The sequence below is a fragment of the Microtus pennsylvanicus genome, chromosome 6, assembly GCF_037038515.1.
Source record: "Microtus pennsylvanicus isolate mMicPen1 chromosome 6, mMicPen1.hap1, whole genome shotgun sequence".
Classification (NCBI taxonomy): domain Eukaryota; kingdom Metazoa; phylum Chordata; class Mammalia; order Rodentia; family Cricetidae; genus Microtus; species Microtus pennsylvanicus.
This window is the reverse complement of record NC_134584.1, coordinates 26,764,498-26,781,900: the sequence shown is the minus strand read 5'-3', so window position 1 is coordinate 26,781,900 and position 17,403 is coordinate 26,764,498. Positions and strand designations below refer to the sequence as shown.

The 17,403-nt window shown below is 42.9% G+C and overlaps 1 protein-coding gene across 1 annotated transcript in view; it reads right to left on the bottom strand.

Annotated features, from left to right (window-relative positions):
• The window catches only part of Ttc23l (tetratricopeptide repeat domain 23 like), a 51,536-nt gene that overhangs the window by 1,806 nt on the left and 32,327 nt on the right, over positions 1-17,403 (bottom strand). Inside the window, exons 9-11 of the mRNA XM_075977804.1 lie at positions 12,555-12,698; positions 7,678-7,760; positions 185-285 (exon numbers count right to left, since the gene is read on the bottom strand). Coding sequence (XP_075833919.1) covers positions 210-285; positions 7,678-7,760; positions 12,555-12,698 — 303 coding nt within the window. The 3' untranslated portion in view covers positions 185-209. The remainder of the gene's footprint in view (positions 1-184; positions 286-7,677; positions 7,761-12,554; positions 12,699-17,403) is intronic.

Below are 17,403 nucleotides of genomic sequence, written 5' to 3'. Positions count from 1 at the left end.
GTAGAGAATCTAGTGCATACAAAGGCCCGAGGCAAAGCAGCCGTCACTGTCTACCGCTGCTTGTGTTTTCCTCGGCTGATTTCTTCCACAGCTCTTTCTCCCTCCCCCGGTAGGCTGAGTGCATCTCTTGGAGTCAGTATTCGCTATGAGAAAGTGCATCCCTGTGCCAGAGAGAGGTTCTCACCATTCCTTTCAGGCACTGCCCTCCGTCATTCCACTCTGTCTCTGCATACGCTTCTCTTTTTTCCGGCAGCAGCTTCTCTTGTCCATCTGGATGAACTTGCCCTTTGGGAAACAGCTCAGAGGTTACACTCTGGAGGCTTTTCTGGGTCCACTAGCCACTGTCACCTTATTCTCATTGCACAGGGGGCTCTAAGCTGGAACTCACACTTTGTGTTTTCATAGTTTCTTTGAGCTGCTCCCGCACTGAGGGCTATCTCCTTATGGTGAAGGACTTTCATTTATGTTGCTTACCTCTGACATCTGATGAATGAACATGTTTTATATATCTTTTTTAAGGTTTATTTATTATGTATACAGTTTTCTGTCTGGATGTATGCCTGCAGGCCAGAAGAGGGTACCAGATCTTACTACAAATAGTTGCAAACCACCATATGGTTGCTAGGAATTGAACTCAGGACCTCTGGAAGAGCAGACAATGCTCTTAACCGCTGAGCCATCTCTCCAGCCCCCATGTTTTATTTATATCGCTAACCTCTGACCTCTGGATGTATCTGTTGTTTAGTAGGTGCTTACCAGATGCTGAAGGCATGAATAAAGCAAAGAAACTAAGTCTGAAATGTTTGAGTGACTCAGAGTATAGTTGCTATCCCTCAGGAGGGTCACTGGATCAGAGGACAGTGCTCTTCTCACCTGAACCTATACCATGTGGATGGTATAGGTATGCCCCTGCCCACAGCCTGTGGCAGAAAATGCCAATAAACCAAGCACTACCAAACCTGTCATGTTGCTGTTGAGCTGCAAGTATTACTCCAGGAAGATAACGACAGGGAGACCAAGAGATGAAGTGTGTGTATTCGCCTTGCCTTATTCCATGCTAGACCCTCCTACATGTCCATTCTGTGGGCACGGCAGAATGACTGTTGACTACAAATCTCCTCCCAGTTCTGCCAAACACAAGGTACCCCAGAACTGCCTCCTAATGGCTTAGGAGTCACTGTTTGCCATAAAGGAGATCTGAAGGCAGAGAACTAGTCTCCCAAGTTTTTGTTTCTCCATGTGTGAGGCTGTATCAAGCTAGAGCTTGAATCCTGATCTGGAAAGCTGGAAAGCTGCTGACAGTTAGGATCTGAACACTACAGTCAATGGTCCTTCTCGCTCTCTCATACTGACCAAATACTCTCCTGTAATTTCACAGAGCCGGTGTTAGGATATTTACTTATAAATAGTAGGAAAAGAATGCGAACACAGAATCCTGCAAGCAGCGGTTTATGGTGCATGTTTGTTAAGTTCACTACAGTCTTGCCTGGGACTGCCTGGCTGATATGCAGCTTTCAGAACAATTCCATTTCAGCCTCTGTGTGCATGTGTGTGTGTGTCTGTGTGTGTGTGTGTGTTTCCCAAGACAGCGTTTCTCCGTGTAGCCCTGGCTATCCTGAAGCTTACTCTGTAGACCAGGCTAGCCTTGACTTCAGAGATCTACCTGCCTCTGCCTCCCAAGTGCTGGGATTAAAGGCGTGCACCACCACCACCTGGCCCATTTCACTCTTGATACAGTTCTCCAGAGGTAACTGCACCAAGACCCGTTTCCACCCTACAGTCCTTCACCTTTCCTCTCCCAGCCTCCCAGCCCAGAAGCAGCTGCTCCCTTGTGTTTACTTGGCCAAGAAGACTTGCGTTAGGACTGAATGCAGATAATGGACATAAGCTATAAGAGAAGAAATAATGCTAATGGCTTCTCTAGTTCTAATTATGTCTTAGGTTTTTCCTTTCTGAGTGGTGAATAAGTCCACTAACGTGCATTTGATAGTAAAAGAGTAAACTGCACGGTGAAGTTCTAGAGCTTGAGAATGGCTACTATAGATGTCATTAGGATGTATTGACCTTGGTTTGGTATATAGTGGCCCCACCACAAAGTTCTTTTTATAATAAAATTTATTTTTACAGAAAGATGCTTGGGCTCTGATAGGTCAATGGACTCTCTAGTATCTGCTTTCTTCCTCTTCTTGTAAAAAGGAAGATTTTCTTTTTTTTTTTTAAGGAAGATTTTCTTTACCCCCTCGTTGGCATATATAGCTTCAAAATCCATCACAAACAGTAGGCTAACGTTCGTATGTTTTAGTGCTGCATGAGATTTCCAATCTCACTGCTCATTTGCATTCCCCTACCCTGCCCACACCCCCACCCCACGCAAGACAGAGTTGTGTGTGTGTGTGTGTGTGTGTGTGTGTGTGTGTGTGTGTTTGTGTGTGTGTGTGTGTGTGTAGCCTTGGCTGTCCTAGAACTAGCTCTCTAGACCAGGCTGGTCTGGAAATCATAAAGATCCACCTGCCTCTGCCTCCCGAGTGCTGGGATTAAAGTCCTGTGCCTCCACTGCCCAGCTGATAATGCTTATTGTTGTTGTTACTACTACAGTTCATGGGAGATATGTGTCTCCCATATATTAAATGCTTAGATAGAGTGCTCTTATTATTTTTAGGGATAAAGTGAGAGTTAGGATGTCTTACTGTTAATACGAAAGCTCAAATTTGTGTCCCAGTGCTCAGGTATTATATCATCGAGCTATAATCTCTCCAGAAGAAGCATGCGTGGTCCCCAAAGTTCTTTCCAAGCCTTCTCGTTTCACATACACGTATTCTGTAGGTTATTTTATCCATCCAGATATAGCCTTCAGAATATACCTATTAAGCTCTTGTTCCAAACTGCCAGCAGCTTACTAGACATTGCCAAGTGGCTGTGCAGGGAGTACTTCAAACATAGCACATGCAACATGGAAATCACTATCTCCCTAAATCCTAGACTCCCCCAAGCTAGTCTCCTCTCCTCTCGCAGCAGAGGTTCATTATGTTCATCTAGCTGTTGAGCCAGCTTTTTTTTTTAAAGATTATTTATGTATGTATGAGTGCTCTTTCTGCTTGTACACCCTTACTCCAGAAGAGGGCATCAGAGCCCATTACAGACGGTTTTTGAGCCACCATGTGGTTGCTGAGAATTGAACTCAAGTCCTCTCTGGAAGAGCAACCACTGCTCTTAACTACTGGGCCATCTTTCCAGGCCCAAGTCAGAGACTTCAAAGTCACTTTGGTTTCTTGCCACTGCTGCACTTCCTATCTAATTGGTTTCAAGTTTGTCAGCATTGACTATAGACTGTTTCTCAATCTATCACCCATACCTCCTCTTCCTATAGCTTAGGTACTTAAAGACCGCAACACCTCTCTTGGGCTGGTGTACCTGCCCTCAAAGTGCTCTCCCTCCTTTTCCCTAGGGACTGGCTTTCAGGCCCTTCGCTATCAGACCTAACGTCTGAAAGCTGATAACCGGCTACCATATCCTGTTCAAAGGTCTTCAATAGCTTCCTTCTAAATAAGTCCTAAACTAATTAGTATAATTTATGAAAGTCCCCTAGTATGACCCTAGTATTTCATCCCAACTTTATTGGCAGCCTGTCATCACCTATGCACCTTAAACTATAGCAAGTCAAGACTGCTGACTTTCCTGAGAAATGCCAACCAGCTCCAGGACACTGAGCTTGTGGTCACACTGCTTGGAAGACCCTCTCTGGCGTCTTTTCTATCAGGCATTTAAGATCCTGGATCCTTCCTGTGCACAATTAAATTCACAGCTCTGGCTTCACAATTTAGTCCCTGTCATTTTTGTTCCTAATTCCATCAAAAATGTACTACGGGGACTTTTAGACTGGCTATGTGTATGCTTTCTCCAAAAGAAAATATCTGAAACATATTAAGTACTTCTTATTCTTAGGAGCTTTATTTATGAATGGTTAAAATAGAAGTGTTTGGCCAGGTGATGGTGGTGCATGCATTTAATCCCAGCACTTGGGAGGCAGAGACAGGTGGTTCTCTGTGAGTTCAGAGGTCAGTCTGGTCTACAGAATGAGTTCCAAGATAGCCAAGGCTATAACAGAGAAACCCTGTCTCAGAAGACAAAGCAAAACAACAGAAACAAACAAACAAACAAAATGAAGTCCATTCGTAACTCAGGTAAAATTTAAGCTAAACAGCTCCCAAGTTTGTTCCCACATCTGAAGTTTTCTCTGCCTTTCCTATGTACTGAAATCTTGCAGTATGCGCTTGCAACTACTGCTCTGCCTTGGAATGAACTCCTGCTTCGAGTGGCCTGTTCTGCTCTAACTTCTTTGCAGAGGCTCCAAAAAACAAGAATGCAGGCTGCTGGCCATGCCAGTCCAGAGAGTGTTTCACTGAGTTCCTGAAGGAGGTGGGGTAAAGCACATTAGAGCACATCGGATCCCAAGCGGAGTCTAGGGACATCTGGGACTGATTGTTCCAGTGAGAGGCTGAAGCCGAGAAAGCGATTCTTGCGCTGCTTTTGGACATCTGGGCTTTGGCAACTACCCCATGGCTTTGCTCAGCAGTTCTTGGGAAACGAGATATGGGCTTGTTTCGGGGAAAGAAAATCCTTTATTGACGTAACATCAACTACAGCAGAGGACATCAAAAGATTTCTTTCCCCCTTATATTGACTCTGGCTAGGTCTAGATATCACTGTCTTCAGCAGAGAAAGAGCAATTAGCGACCTATGTTAAAATCCCAGCAGCCCTGCCTCTTCCTGGGCGAAGTATCTGGAAAAACTCAGTTTTCAGTGTGCCTGTGTGTCAGACGGGTTCTGGAGTATGACCTGCTTCACAGATCTCTCCAGATGCAGATGAAAACCCATCAAAGCCAGATTCTCTACACAGTGAAAGAATGGGAATCTGAAACCTGATTGACTTAAGTTCAAGCACTTCAGGAAACTTAGACTGTCTGGTCTGCACTGGCTTCCCACAGTTTCTCCTCCTCCTATGGCTCCTGTCAATTTGAGGCTACTGAGAAAATATATTCACTCCATTTATCTTGAAGTTTCTCTTTTAAAAATTTAAAACATATTTTACTAACTCTGAAAATACACTGCATTTTGACCATCTTATCTCCTCCCCCATCTTTTCGCAGATCCACCTCTGATCTCACCCATCCAACTTTGTTCTCTCATTTTTTTTTAGTCATCAAGTCCTATTAATGCTGCCTGTATAATTTTACATGTGTGCCTTAAATTCGTGTGGATCTGGCTCATGTTGTCATATATACAACTGTTTTATGCAGAGGACATTTCTTTACTGTAGTCATCCAAGCACCACTGCCCCTTACAGTCTTTCTGCTCCCTCTTCCACAATGATCCCTGAGCCCCAGGAGGAGGGAGTGCAGCTGATGTCTCCTTTTAGGCTGAGCACTCAGCAGTCACTTAGTCTTTGAACCTTGATCTCATCTGTGGGTCTTGTATCTTTCTACATATTTATTTTTTGATTGCTTTAGTGTGTATGTGTGCACGTGCCATGGTAAGCACCAGGGCTGAAGGAGCAGAATGTGCTCCCACAGCACACACCATGCATTTGGAGATCAAAGGACAACTTATAGGAGTCTATCCTCCTCTCCTACCATGTGGGTCCCAGGGATCATCTTCAGTCGTGGCAGCAGGTTCCTTTAAATGACTTAGGCATCTCTTCAGCTCTGAGGTTTCTCTTACTTGAATATAAGCTGGGTAGAAAAAGTTACTACAATTTTGAGGAAAGAGCCTGTGTTTCGTCTCTGAAATTGCATGCTGCTTGTATTTTCCTTCTCGTTTCATGAGTAGTTATTTCAAAACACGGTAGGTCCTTTAATGAGGGCAGACTGTCAAAGCCTCAATCACAAAATACGGTGATTCTGACTAACAATTCCCTCCAATTTCAAATATTCTGACGCTTACCTCAAGAGTAAGAGGCAACAGGAGTTCTATAAGGAAGGGGAGGGAGGAGTGTCTAGCTCTCACTGACTTGGCACATGCTCTGTTGGGCTTGTTTAGACAGGATTCTGCTTAAATCCTTATGACTTAAGAAGTCCTAACAGCTCATGATTTAGTGATATGTCAGTGATGGAGAATCCAAGGCTCAAGGAGGAGCAAATAATTTGCTCAGGTTCATGGAACATCCTAAGTGGTGGAAAATAGGTTAAAATCATAAGTCTTACTCCAGTCATGAACATTCCTTACCCTACTCATAACATCAAATAATAATACGGTAATGTGTATGAGTCATTTAAACATCCTGGCTCATTATGACTCCACTTCAGAACAAGAATTACTGTCATTATCGATATTTTATTATGATGCTGACAATCAGTGAACATTTAAGATTTAAGGTTTGCCAGGCCTGACCTTTATGCATGGTCTCATTAATGCAGAGATGAGAGGGCGTGCCATTATTACAGTGGTGCCTAACTACAGGCTAGAGGAGTTAAGTAAGCTCTAAGTGGGGCCAAGGGCATTAAAGTAAATTCTCTAAGACGGGAGAGCAGAGCACTGGAGCCTTGAGTTTTGAACCTGCTTTTAGAAGTTAGACTGCCTCCAGAGGCCACTATTAGAAACTTAAAGACCTGTATTAAATCCCAACGCCGCCTCTTTCTGGGCACACTAGCTTAAGCAAATCAATTCTCAGGTTTTCAGTACAGAAATGATTCTGCAGCGTGTCAGCTGAGCTCCTGTACCCATTTGTATAATCAAGTCCACTGAAAGTCCTTACTACATTGCAAAAGGAAGAAAAATCTGGTCAACTTTAGTTCATATCTGACCCCAAACATCCTAAGGTTCCATTTTAACCTACCCAACTGAGGCTTATAAATCAGAAATACTATGTGTTAGAATACGGAAGGAGATCCATATTCTAGTTTTTCATATTCTTATTGTTTTGATTTAAAAATATGCTTTTATACACACTTGCATGCCAGGAGCAAATTCCTCCTTGCTTTTTTGTGTGGTCTTCTGTACCGCGTAAATGGAAAGTTATAGAAGGGGCTGAGGAACCCAATTCTCTGGACAATAAAGGCAAGAGCCTTCTTCAGGGTCTACCTGCAGCGTAGCTGCCCGAGGCTGGTGTGGACAGCATGCACTACAACTGTTCAAGCTCATCTCTCCTGCTTGACTAACCCAGGGAGTCTGCTGACACTTTAGGTGAATGAAATCAGGATCCTAACCTTGTCCATTGTGGTAGATTGAATGTAAGTTTTCCCCATAAGCTCATAGGAAGTAGCACTATTAGGAGGTGTGGCTTTGTTGGAGGAAGTGTGGCCTTGTTGGAGGAAGTGTGTCATTGCAGAAGCAGACTTTGAGTTCTTATATATGTTCAAGCCATGTCCAGTGTCTCAGACCACTTCCTGTTGTCTTTAAGTCAAGATGTAGGGCTCTCAGCTACTTCTCCAGCAACATGTCTGCCTGCACACTGTAATAATATATTATTACAGTCAGCTTCTGCAATTCTAGATCCTAAGCTAATAAGAGATGAACTAATTATGTCTAGTACAGAATTTGACAAAAACCATAGATGAGGTAAGATTTTTGCCTAATTAGATAACCACCAGCACCTGGCTGAATCAGACAGGCTGATTCATATACCAGAGTGACAACATGATTTGTGTCTGTGGAAAATCTGACAGAAGATGCAGAACTTACCTCTGCAATAGGGTAAGGAGGCGTTTAGTCTCTTTGCTCTTGATGTGCTCTCTTCCATAGACAAAACTTTGAACCACCAGACACTGTAGGTGAAATGTAACAGGTTACAGATACTCAGAGCAAACACGTCAACGTCAATTGCAAGCCAAAACCAGAAGCAGACTGGTGGACCTGGGTGAAGACGTAAGTCACAAACAATGCCACACCAGTTTGGAATTATGATTAATAGGGTGGTATTTATTTAAAGGGGAAAAAACTTACAGATCACTGTCCCAGGCAAGAGCCCTCTATGCAACCAGGAAGGGAGTCTAGTCACCTGTGGAGCAGGAAGTGAAGAGAGAGAGGAGAGGGAAGTGGCTGCTTTTTTTTAAAATTTATTTATTTATTAAGGATTTCTGCCTCCTCCCTGCCACCGCCTCCCATTTCCCTCCCCCTCCCCCGATCAAGTCCCCCTCCCTCATCTGCTCAAAGAGCAATCAGGGTTCCCTGACCTGTGGGAAGCCCAAGGACCGCCCACCTTTATCCAGGTCTCATAAGATGAGCATCCAAACTGCCTAGGCTCCCCCAAAGCCAGTACGTGCAGTAGGATCAAAAACCCACTGCGATTGTTCTTGAGTTCCCATTCTTCCTCATTGTCCGTTATGTTCAGCTAGTCCAAATTTATCCCATGCTTTTTCAGACCCAGGCCAGCTGGCCTTGGTGAGTTCCCGATAGAACATCCCCATTGTCTCAGTGTGTGGGTGCACCCCTCGCGGTCCTGAGTTCCTTGCTCGTGCTTCGTCTCCTTCTGCTCCTGATTTGGACCTTGAGATTTCTGTCCGGTGCTCCAATGTGGGTCTCTGTCTCTGTCTCCTTTCATCGCCTGATGAAGGTTAATATTTAGGAGGATGCCTATGTGTTTGTCTTTGGATTCACCTTCTTATTTAGCTTCTCTAGGAACATGAATTATAAGCTCAATGTCCTTTATTTATGGCTAGAAACCAAATATGAGTGAGTACATCCCATGTTCCTCTTTTTGGGTCTGGCTTACCTCACTCAGGATAGTGTTTTCTATTTCCATCCATTTGTATGCAAAATTCAAGAAGTCCTTGTTTTTTACTGCTGAGTAATACTCTAATATGTATATATTCCATACTTTCTTCATCCATTCTTCTGTTGAAGGGCATCTAGGTTGTTTCCAGGTTCTGGCTATTACAAACAATGCTGCTATGAACATAGTTGAGCACATACTTTTGTTGTATGATAGGGCCTCTCTTGGGTATATTCCCAAGAGTGGTATTGCTGGATCCAAGGGTAGGTTGATCCCGAATTTCCTGAGAAACCGAAACACTGCTTTCCAGAGTGGTTGCACAAGTTTGCATTCCCACCAGCAATGGATGAGGGTACCCCTTTCTCCACAACCTCTCCAACAAAGGCTATCATTGATGTTTTTTATTTTAGCAGTTCTGACAGGTGTAAGATGGTATCTTAAAGTTGTCTTGATTTACATTTCCCTGATCGCTAAGGAAGTTGAGCATGACCTTAAGTGTCATTTGGCCATTTGAAGTTCTTCTGTTGAGAATTCTCTGTTCAGCTCAGTGCCCCATTTTATAATTGGGTTGATTAGCCTTTTACGGTCTAGTTTCTTGATTTCTTTATATATTTTGGAGAAGTGGCCGCTTTTTTAAAGGGAGAGAGACCACGTCTCAGCAGCTATAGGCTGGAGGAGCAGGAGGACCTCCCGCAACACCTGGGCTGTCCCAAGTTTACAGATGGAATGCATGCACTTTATTCCACTGGTTCCTGGCCAGAGAGAAGAGCGGTATGGACTGACGGCTCAAGTTACTTTTTGTAGCCTGCATGCGATATATACGCAATCCAGTTTACTGCACTTGTTGCTATAGACGACCAAGACATCAGGACCCCAAAGTGATAGCATCCCTCCTTCAGACATGGTTTATAATACTCGTTTCTGTCAGGATATTTTTTTTAAAAAAAAATTCAAGCTAAATAGATACAATTGACTCCCTGTATGTCCGGCAAAGCTGCCTTGTAGTCTGATGTGGATCACATTATTCTTAGGCAGGTTTCTTGACATTTTATTGCTGACATTTGTTTCCACAAAAAAATGAATTTAATCTCTATCTCAAACAGCCAATAGAAAGTAAACAAATGCATGAACTAGACATCAAGCAACAAGAAAAAGTGATTATCACAAAGAGAGAAAATTAATGACATGTACTCCTTCCTAGTCAATGACAACTCGCCAGCAGTGACCACCAGCTTCAAAAGAACCAACCAGAAATAGTCCTGTGGCAGCTTCATTTCCCTAACCCCATAACCGACCCCCCAACACACCTTTTTACAATAGAGAGCTCTGTACTGGAATCTCCAGAGTCTGTGTCTTTCACATCTTCTCACCCCCTGCTGCCCCTTCATGGAAACAGGGATAGCACATCAGGCAGCAGCAACAGCCAGCAAAAACTACAGTGGCCCACGTCTTTAATGCTTTAATCCCAGCACTCAAAGGCAGAGGCAGGCAGATCTCTGTGAGTGTGAGACCAGTCTGATCTTCAGTGTGAGTTCCAGGACAGCCAGGGCTGTTACACAGAGAAACCCTGTCTCAAAAAAAAAAAAAAAAACAAAAACAAATAATGGAGAGAGGAAGAGACAGAGACAGAGGCAGAGAGAAACAGAGAGAGAGAGGGAGGGAGGGAGAGAGAGAGAGAGAGAGAGAGAGAGAGAGAGAGAGAGAGAGAGAATATAAAAAACAAATCTGGGCCTTCTGTGCAATCTCAGTCACAACTCCAGCAAGTTTTAAAATATGAATTGACAGAGTGACTGTAAAATTCCTCTGGAAATGCAAAATTCCCAGAATACCATCAATAAATTTGAAGAAGCGCTAGAAGTTCCCCAATTTAAGCCTTGTTTTAAAACCACACTATCCAATATGCATTAGCATATAGACAGACAAATCAATGCAGCAGAAGAGTCTAGACACACAGAGGTATTTATTAAATCTGTTAGCATGCAGAGCCATGGGTTTCATTTCCATATGCACATATCGGTTCTTGCTGCCCCAGTGGCCACTGTCCCGATAAGTGACCCCTTCCTCACCTTCTGCTTCCTCACCTTCTGCTCTCATTCACACCCATCCCATGATGCTCTCTAGTTCCTCCTCCCCCTGCTCTTTAGACTCTTCTTCTCCTCATATTTACTTCTCTACTTTTTTCTCTTTTAAAAAACTCTGAAAGACACCTTTTATTATATTTTTTTAAATATTTATTTATTATGTATACAATATTCTTTCTACATATATGTCTGCAGGCCAGAAGAGGGCACCAGACTTCATTACAGATGGTTGTGAGCCACCATGTGGTTGCCGGGTATTGAACTCAGGACCTTTGGAAGAGCAGGCAATGCTCTTAACCACTGAGCCATCTCTCCAGCCCCCTTTTATTATATTTTGAGACAGATTCTTAGTACATTTTGTAGACCCGCTTGGCCTTGAAACTTACAGCCATCCTCCTGGCCCTGCATCCCAATTTCTACGATTACAGGCTTACATCATGCTCTTGGCATTGAATCTGCCTTTTTAGAAATAAAAATTTGGGCTGACAGATGGCTCAGCCATTAAAGGTTAGGCTCATAGGCGCACAACCAAAAGATAAGAAATGGAGGGTTCCACTAAGGTTTATCTTGTAAGAAAGCTGGGTGACAGTCTCGCCCTTTCCAAAGCCCAGGCTACACCCTGATGAGGTCAGTAACAGAGGGCTGTTCTCAGTCCTTCAGGCTTCAGTAGAAGTACGCTTCCACTGGGTTTCAAAAGCTCTGGGCCTCATACACCTGCCGAAGGCCTTCTCCTTCCTGTAGACCTACTGAAGGGACTAAGTCTAGAAGGTTGTAAGAAACTCCAACAACACAAAGCATGCTGCTCTTGCCAGGCATCACCCAACGACAGCACCAGTGAGCAATGCCAGAGGGTGCTCTGTGATGGTGGTGGAGCCGGCCAGAGGGGTGCTCTGTGAAGTTTTTGTTTGTTTGTTTTGATTTTGTGAGGCAGGATTTTCTGTGTAGCCCATGACTGTCCTGGAACTCACTTTGCTGACAAGGCTGGCCTTGAACTCACAGAGATCTACTTGCCTCTGTCTCCAAGTCCAGGAACCAAAGGAGTGCACCCCTATGCCTTGCTTAGCTCACTGAGTCTCTAGCTTTTTGTTGTTGTTGGTGGTGGTGGTATACTCACTGGTTATATACCTTAGAAAGGTTAAAAAAAAAGACATCAGAAAAGATATACATATTGTGCTGACTGTTCTTGATTGTCAACTTGACCACTTCTGGAATTAACTAAGACTCAGGTGGCTGGGCACACTCGTGAGGGATTTTTCTTAAATCATTTGAAGTGGGAAGCCCCACCTTTAATCCGGGTCTTTTGAAGTGGAAACATCCACCTTTAATCTGGGTCACACCTCCTGCTGGAAACCTATATAAAGGACATGGATGAAGGAAGCTTTAGCTCTTGGCCTGTTTGCCCTCACGCTTGCTGGCAAGTCCAGCCCATCACTGGCATTAGAGCCTCCTTCTTCAGGATCCCAGTGTATACTGAAGACCAGCTGAGACATCCAGCCTCGTGGACTGAGCAACTACTAGATTCTTACACTTTGTGTTGGTAGAACCTCATTGTTGAAATAGCTGGATGGACCACAGACTGCAAGCCACTCTAATAAAACCGTGTGTGTGTGTGTGTGTGTGTGTGATCATTCTGTTGGTCCTGGTCCATTAGAGAACCTTGGCTAATACACATACATATATGCACACATTTCCCCCATATTCTGCTTATAATAAGCCCATGAAAAAACTGTAACAAAATCAACCAGAGGTCGCCTTTCTTCGCTCACCTTCCTTAGCAGCCGAATCGCCTTTCTGAGCTCTCCTTTGGCAAAATAGATGCTGCCTATATTATAAAAGGTCTCGGCTACTTTTTCACCACAGACACCATAGATGCCAGAATTCAGTGTACACATTAGCAGTTTGTAAGCCTCCTAGGGGGTAAAAATTCAAAATAAAATTAGCCATGTTTATGATGTGGGTATGGCGAAAGGTCCTTTTCCCCACAATGACACAATCAGTCAGGAGCAGTCAGTGATGACGACTCATCCAGTACTCTACCATATGCTGAATTAATGTTCCCGCTGATAGTTAACCCAATTAATTAGTATATAAGGTACCAGCTAATCTTCACGCTGTTCTATGAGATGGGAGCTTTCGCTGTGCTTACTTTACAGAATGGAAAGAGGACTAATAAAAGCTCAGCTCTTTCTCAAGATAGCTTCGGCCATAGAGTCAGGATTCCATACCAGCCTAAATTCCATGGCCCCAACTTTTTGTTTCTTCCACTTTTTAAACTTTCAGAAAAGCCCAAGAATAGCAGACTCATAAAATTTCTACCTAGATTTACAGTGTTTACTACTTCTCCACATGTATTTTATTGCTAATGTCTTAGACATATGTATATATGAAGATGAGTACATATGCATATATTGTTATTAAAAATCAGTTGTAAGCCGGGCAGTGGTGGTGCACGCCTTTAACCCCAACACTCAGATCTCTGTGAGTTCGAGGCCAGCCTGGTCTACAAGAGCACGTTCCAGGACAGGCACCAAAACTACAGAGAAACCCTATCACAAAAATCAAAAAAAAAAAAAATAAGAAAGAAAGAAAAGAAAGAAAATCAGTTGTAGACACCGAGAAACTTTTACTCCTAAATATTGAACCGTTTGTAGACTAATAGTATACCATTGCCACTCTAAATGTTAGATGGATACAATACTATCTACCAAAGCATGTAGATTTTCTAATTGTTTTAATATTATTTATAATTTAAAAAAGAGGAACATGTCTGATCATAGTTTGCACTTTAGTTTTTGGGCTTCTTCTCCACAGCAGTTCTTTCCTCCCCTTTCTCTTCTGTACCATTGACATTTACGACAGCCCAAGCCACTCGTCTCCAGTACAGTGTTCTCCCTATCTGCTTGCTCCACGGCAAAGTGTTCAGTGTAGACCCAGAAACCACTCCTCATGTCAATTGTCTGCATTTGCCTTTCCGATATTTTGTCTTTTTAAAAATCTTTAAAATGTACTTTTTAAATTAGCGTAGAAAGTTGCAGGTTTCCATGAAATGGTTATACTTACATCATTCAGGTTAATTCTGCCCGCACACACCTGCTGTCCACACACCTCCCTTCCTTCCAGGCTTCTTTCATCCTCCTCCATTTGCTTTCCCTTTCTTTAAACCCCCGTCCCAGTGTCATGGGTCCCCTTCTAATTTCCCAGCCTTTATTCATGTTGACTCGCACCTGAATACACATTCTTTTTCTCTTTGGAAGCTGCTTTCGTTGTGAGGCTGTGCCTGGCCTGAAACTTGCTATGTAGACCAGGTTAGCCTGATAGAGCTCTGCTTGCCTCTACCTCCCAGAGCTGGGATTAAAGGTCTGTGCCACCATGCTGAGCCTGAATATACACACTTACTGGAGGTTATGATCCACATGTGAAAAGGGACATTTGGTGTTTGACCTTCTGAACAATGGTTCTCAACCTTCCTAATGCTGTGATCCTTTAACACAGTTCCTCATGTTGTGGTGACCCCCAAGCCATAAAATTACTTTCATTGCTACTACATAACTGTAATTGTGTACTGCTATGAATTGTAATGTAAATATTTATGCTTTCTGGTGGTCTTACATAAACCCCATGGAAGGGTTGTTCCATCCCAAAAGGGATTGAGACCCACAGGTTGAGAAATGCTATCCTCATACTACAATGCTTTTCATTTCCACCTCTTTCAGGAAAAGTCTTTCTTTTCTTTCTCCTTCCTTCCTTCCTTCCTTCCTTCCTTCCTTCCTTCCTTCCTTCCTTCCTTCTTTCTTTCTCTCTCTCTCCTTCCTTCCTTCCTTCCTTTTTTCCTTCCTTCCTTTTTTCCTTCCTTCCTTTTTTCCTTCCTTCCTTTTTTCCTTCCTTCCTTTTTTCCTTCCTTCCTTCCTTCCTTCCTTCCTTCCTTCCTTCCTTCCCCCTCTCTCTTTTCTTTCTCTCTCTCTCTCTCTCTCTCTCTCTCTCTCTCTCTCTCTCTCTCTCTCTCATTTTTTAGACAGCTTTTCTCTTTGTAGCCTTGACTGTCCGGAACTCACTTTGTAGACCAGGCTGGACTTGAACTCACAGAGATCCTCCCAACATCTTTCTTTACCCACTGATTAAATCTAACTGTACCACACATCCATCCATACTCGGTGGATATTCAGGCTGATTGTACTTCCTTGCTATTGTGAAACAAACAGCAATGAAGGCAGATATGCAAGTATCTCTGTAGTGGGACAGGTAGACCACTACTGGGCAAATGGCTGGATTGTGCGGCAGTTTTAGTTTTACATTTTTGAGATGCCGCTACACTGATTTCTACCAACAGTAGACAAAACGGTTCCTCCTTCAACATATCACTGCCAGCATTTGCCGCCATCTGTTCTCTTAATTTCTAGAAATTTCTTTTCTTGATTTTCTAGCCATTCTCACTGAGGTGAGATGGAATTTCAATGAGGCTTTAACTTGCGATTCTCTGACGGCCACAGACCTTAGCCACTTTAATACACAGTTATTGGGTATCTGTACTTCTTTAGAGGACTGCTTGTTCAGGTCATTGTGTACTTTTCCTCACGCTCCCCTTGTGAGTCTAGTGTTTGCATTTCTTTATATATTCTAGGCATATCTACTTGTAAACATGTATTATTTAGGAAGAGTGAAGAGGTTTAGCTATTCAGTTCCTGCTATACTCTCATGAATTATGTATGGCATTGCCTAAATACCCATTTCAGAATATATAAACATAACATTTCTTTAGTACGAAGTTGAACATATAATCATCATTTTTATGTGCTGTATGGAACCAAAAAGTTTACATATTTTAATATCTTAATAGTTTTGAGAATTTCAAACATGAGTATGCTATATTTACCTCATTTCTACCCTTCATTCGCTTCTCTCCAACTTCTTCCACACAGCCCCTCTCCCACACACATTCCCTTCTCAAGTTCATGACCTCTTCACCATGTAGGCTTGACAACATATTAGGCGGTTCACCCCTGAAGAAAACTTGGTTCTCCCTCCCTCTTCAGTCACCGACTGCCTGTAGGTCGTCATCTGGGCATGCACCTTGTGAACTTTCCCCTGATTGGTACGTCCACTGGTATGGTCTTGTGCAGGTTTTATTGTTGGGAGTTCAAGGGTGCAGCTTGCATGTTCTGACCAGAGAAACACCTCACAGCAGTCCTCCTGGTCCTCTGGCTCTTACAATCTTTCTATTTCCTCTCTTGCAAGGCTTGTAATGCTCCCTGAGTCTTAGGGGTTGTTGAATGATACATATTTAAGGATAACAATTACTACTTTTCAGCAAATAATGCCAATAGTTCAGGAATCTCAAAACTCCATGCTTTTGCATTTTTCAGAATAAGAAAGTGTAGATATAGTTGAAAGATATCTCCATTTATTTTTCTCAGTATTCAAAAATAATTTACCTACCTAAGTAAATTTATTTCTAAGTATGTCCTCTTTTTTATACTCATATAAATGGGATTTTCTTTACTTTTCAGATTTTCCGTTAATAGTGCACGGATACAAAACCCATTTTTGTGTTTTTTTATCTTTTCTAAAATCATTGAACTTACTAGGTGTGTATGTGTGTCTGTGTGTGTGTCTGTGTGGAGAGAGAGAGAGAGAGAGAGAGAGAGAGAGAGAGAGAGAGAGAGAGAGATCTTTAGGACTTTTATGTAACATTTCATCATTCTGAAGAGATAATTCATTTTTTTTCTAATTTGAATACTTTTTTGTTTCTTTTTCCAGACTACTCCCTTGGTACTTACAGCACATTAAAAGGAAGTGTTGAGAGTGGACCTTCTCGTCCTGTCCCCACTCTATAACACTCAGAGGAAAAGCTTCCAGTTTCCCCCCCCCCCCCCACAGACTCTGATACCAGCATGTGCTTTTCATATGTGGCCTGCCTTAGGTTGTGGAAATTTTCCTTCTGTTCTGGTACTCTACAAGGAGTCTATAACTCACACCTGGCTTGGAAGTAGGCTAAAGAATTCTTTTTCAAAGCAGAAGATGTGCAATCAAACTACACATAAGCAACCTCATGAAATAGTTGTTGAGCACATACTACGTGCTAGGTACTGTTTGACACACTGGGTGCGGAGCAGTGAACAAAGTAGAGAACAGTTCCTGCCCTCAGGGAGCCTCCTCTCTAGAAGGCGGAGCCATTGATCCTCAGTCCTGCTTTAGAGCAGATTAGAACTCACTTGCACTCAAGGCCTTTTTTGTCTGTTTCCAAGAGTTCGTTATTCTAGAGAGCACATGGTTTTAGAAGAGGAGGGCTGTGAACATCCTTAGTCATCAGAGAAATGCAAATCAAAACAACTCTGAGATTCCATCTTACACCTGTAAGAATGGCCAAGATCAAAAACACTGATGATAACTTATGCTGGAGAGGTTGTGGGGAAAAGGGAACACGTCTTCATTGCTGGTGGGAATGCAAGCTGGTACAGCCCCTTTGGATGTCAGTGTGGCGATTTCTCAGAAAATTAGGAAACAACCTTCTGCAAGACTCAGTAATACCACTTTTGGGTATATATTCAAAGAATGCTCAATTGTGCCACAAGGACAAGTGCTCAACTATGTTCATAGCAGCATTGTTTGTCATAGCCA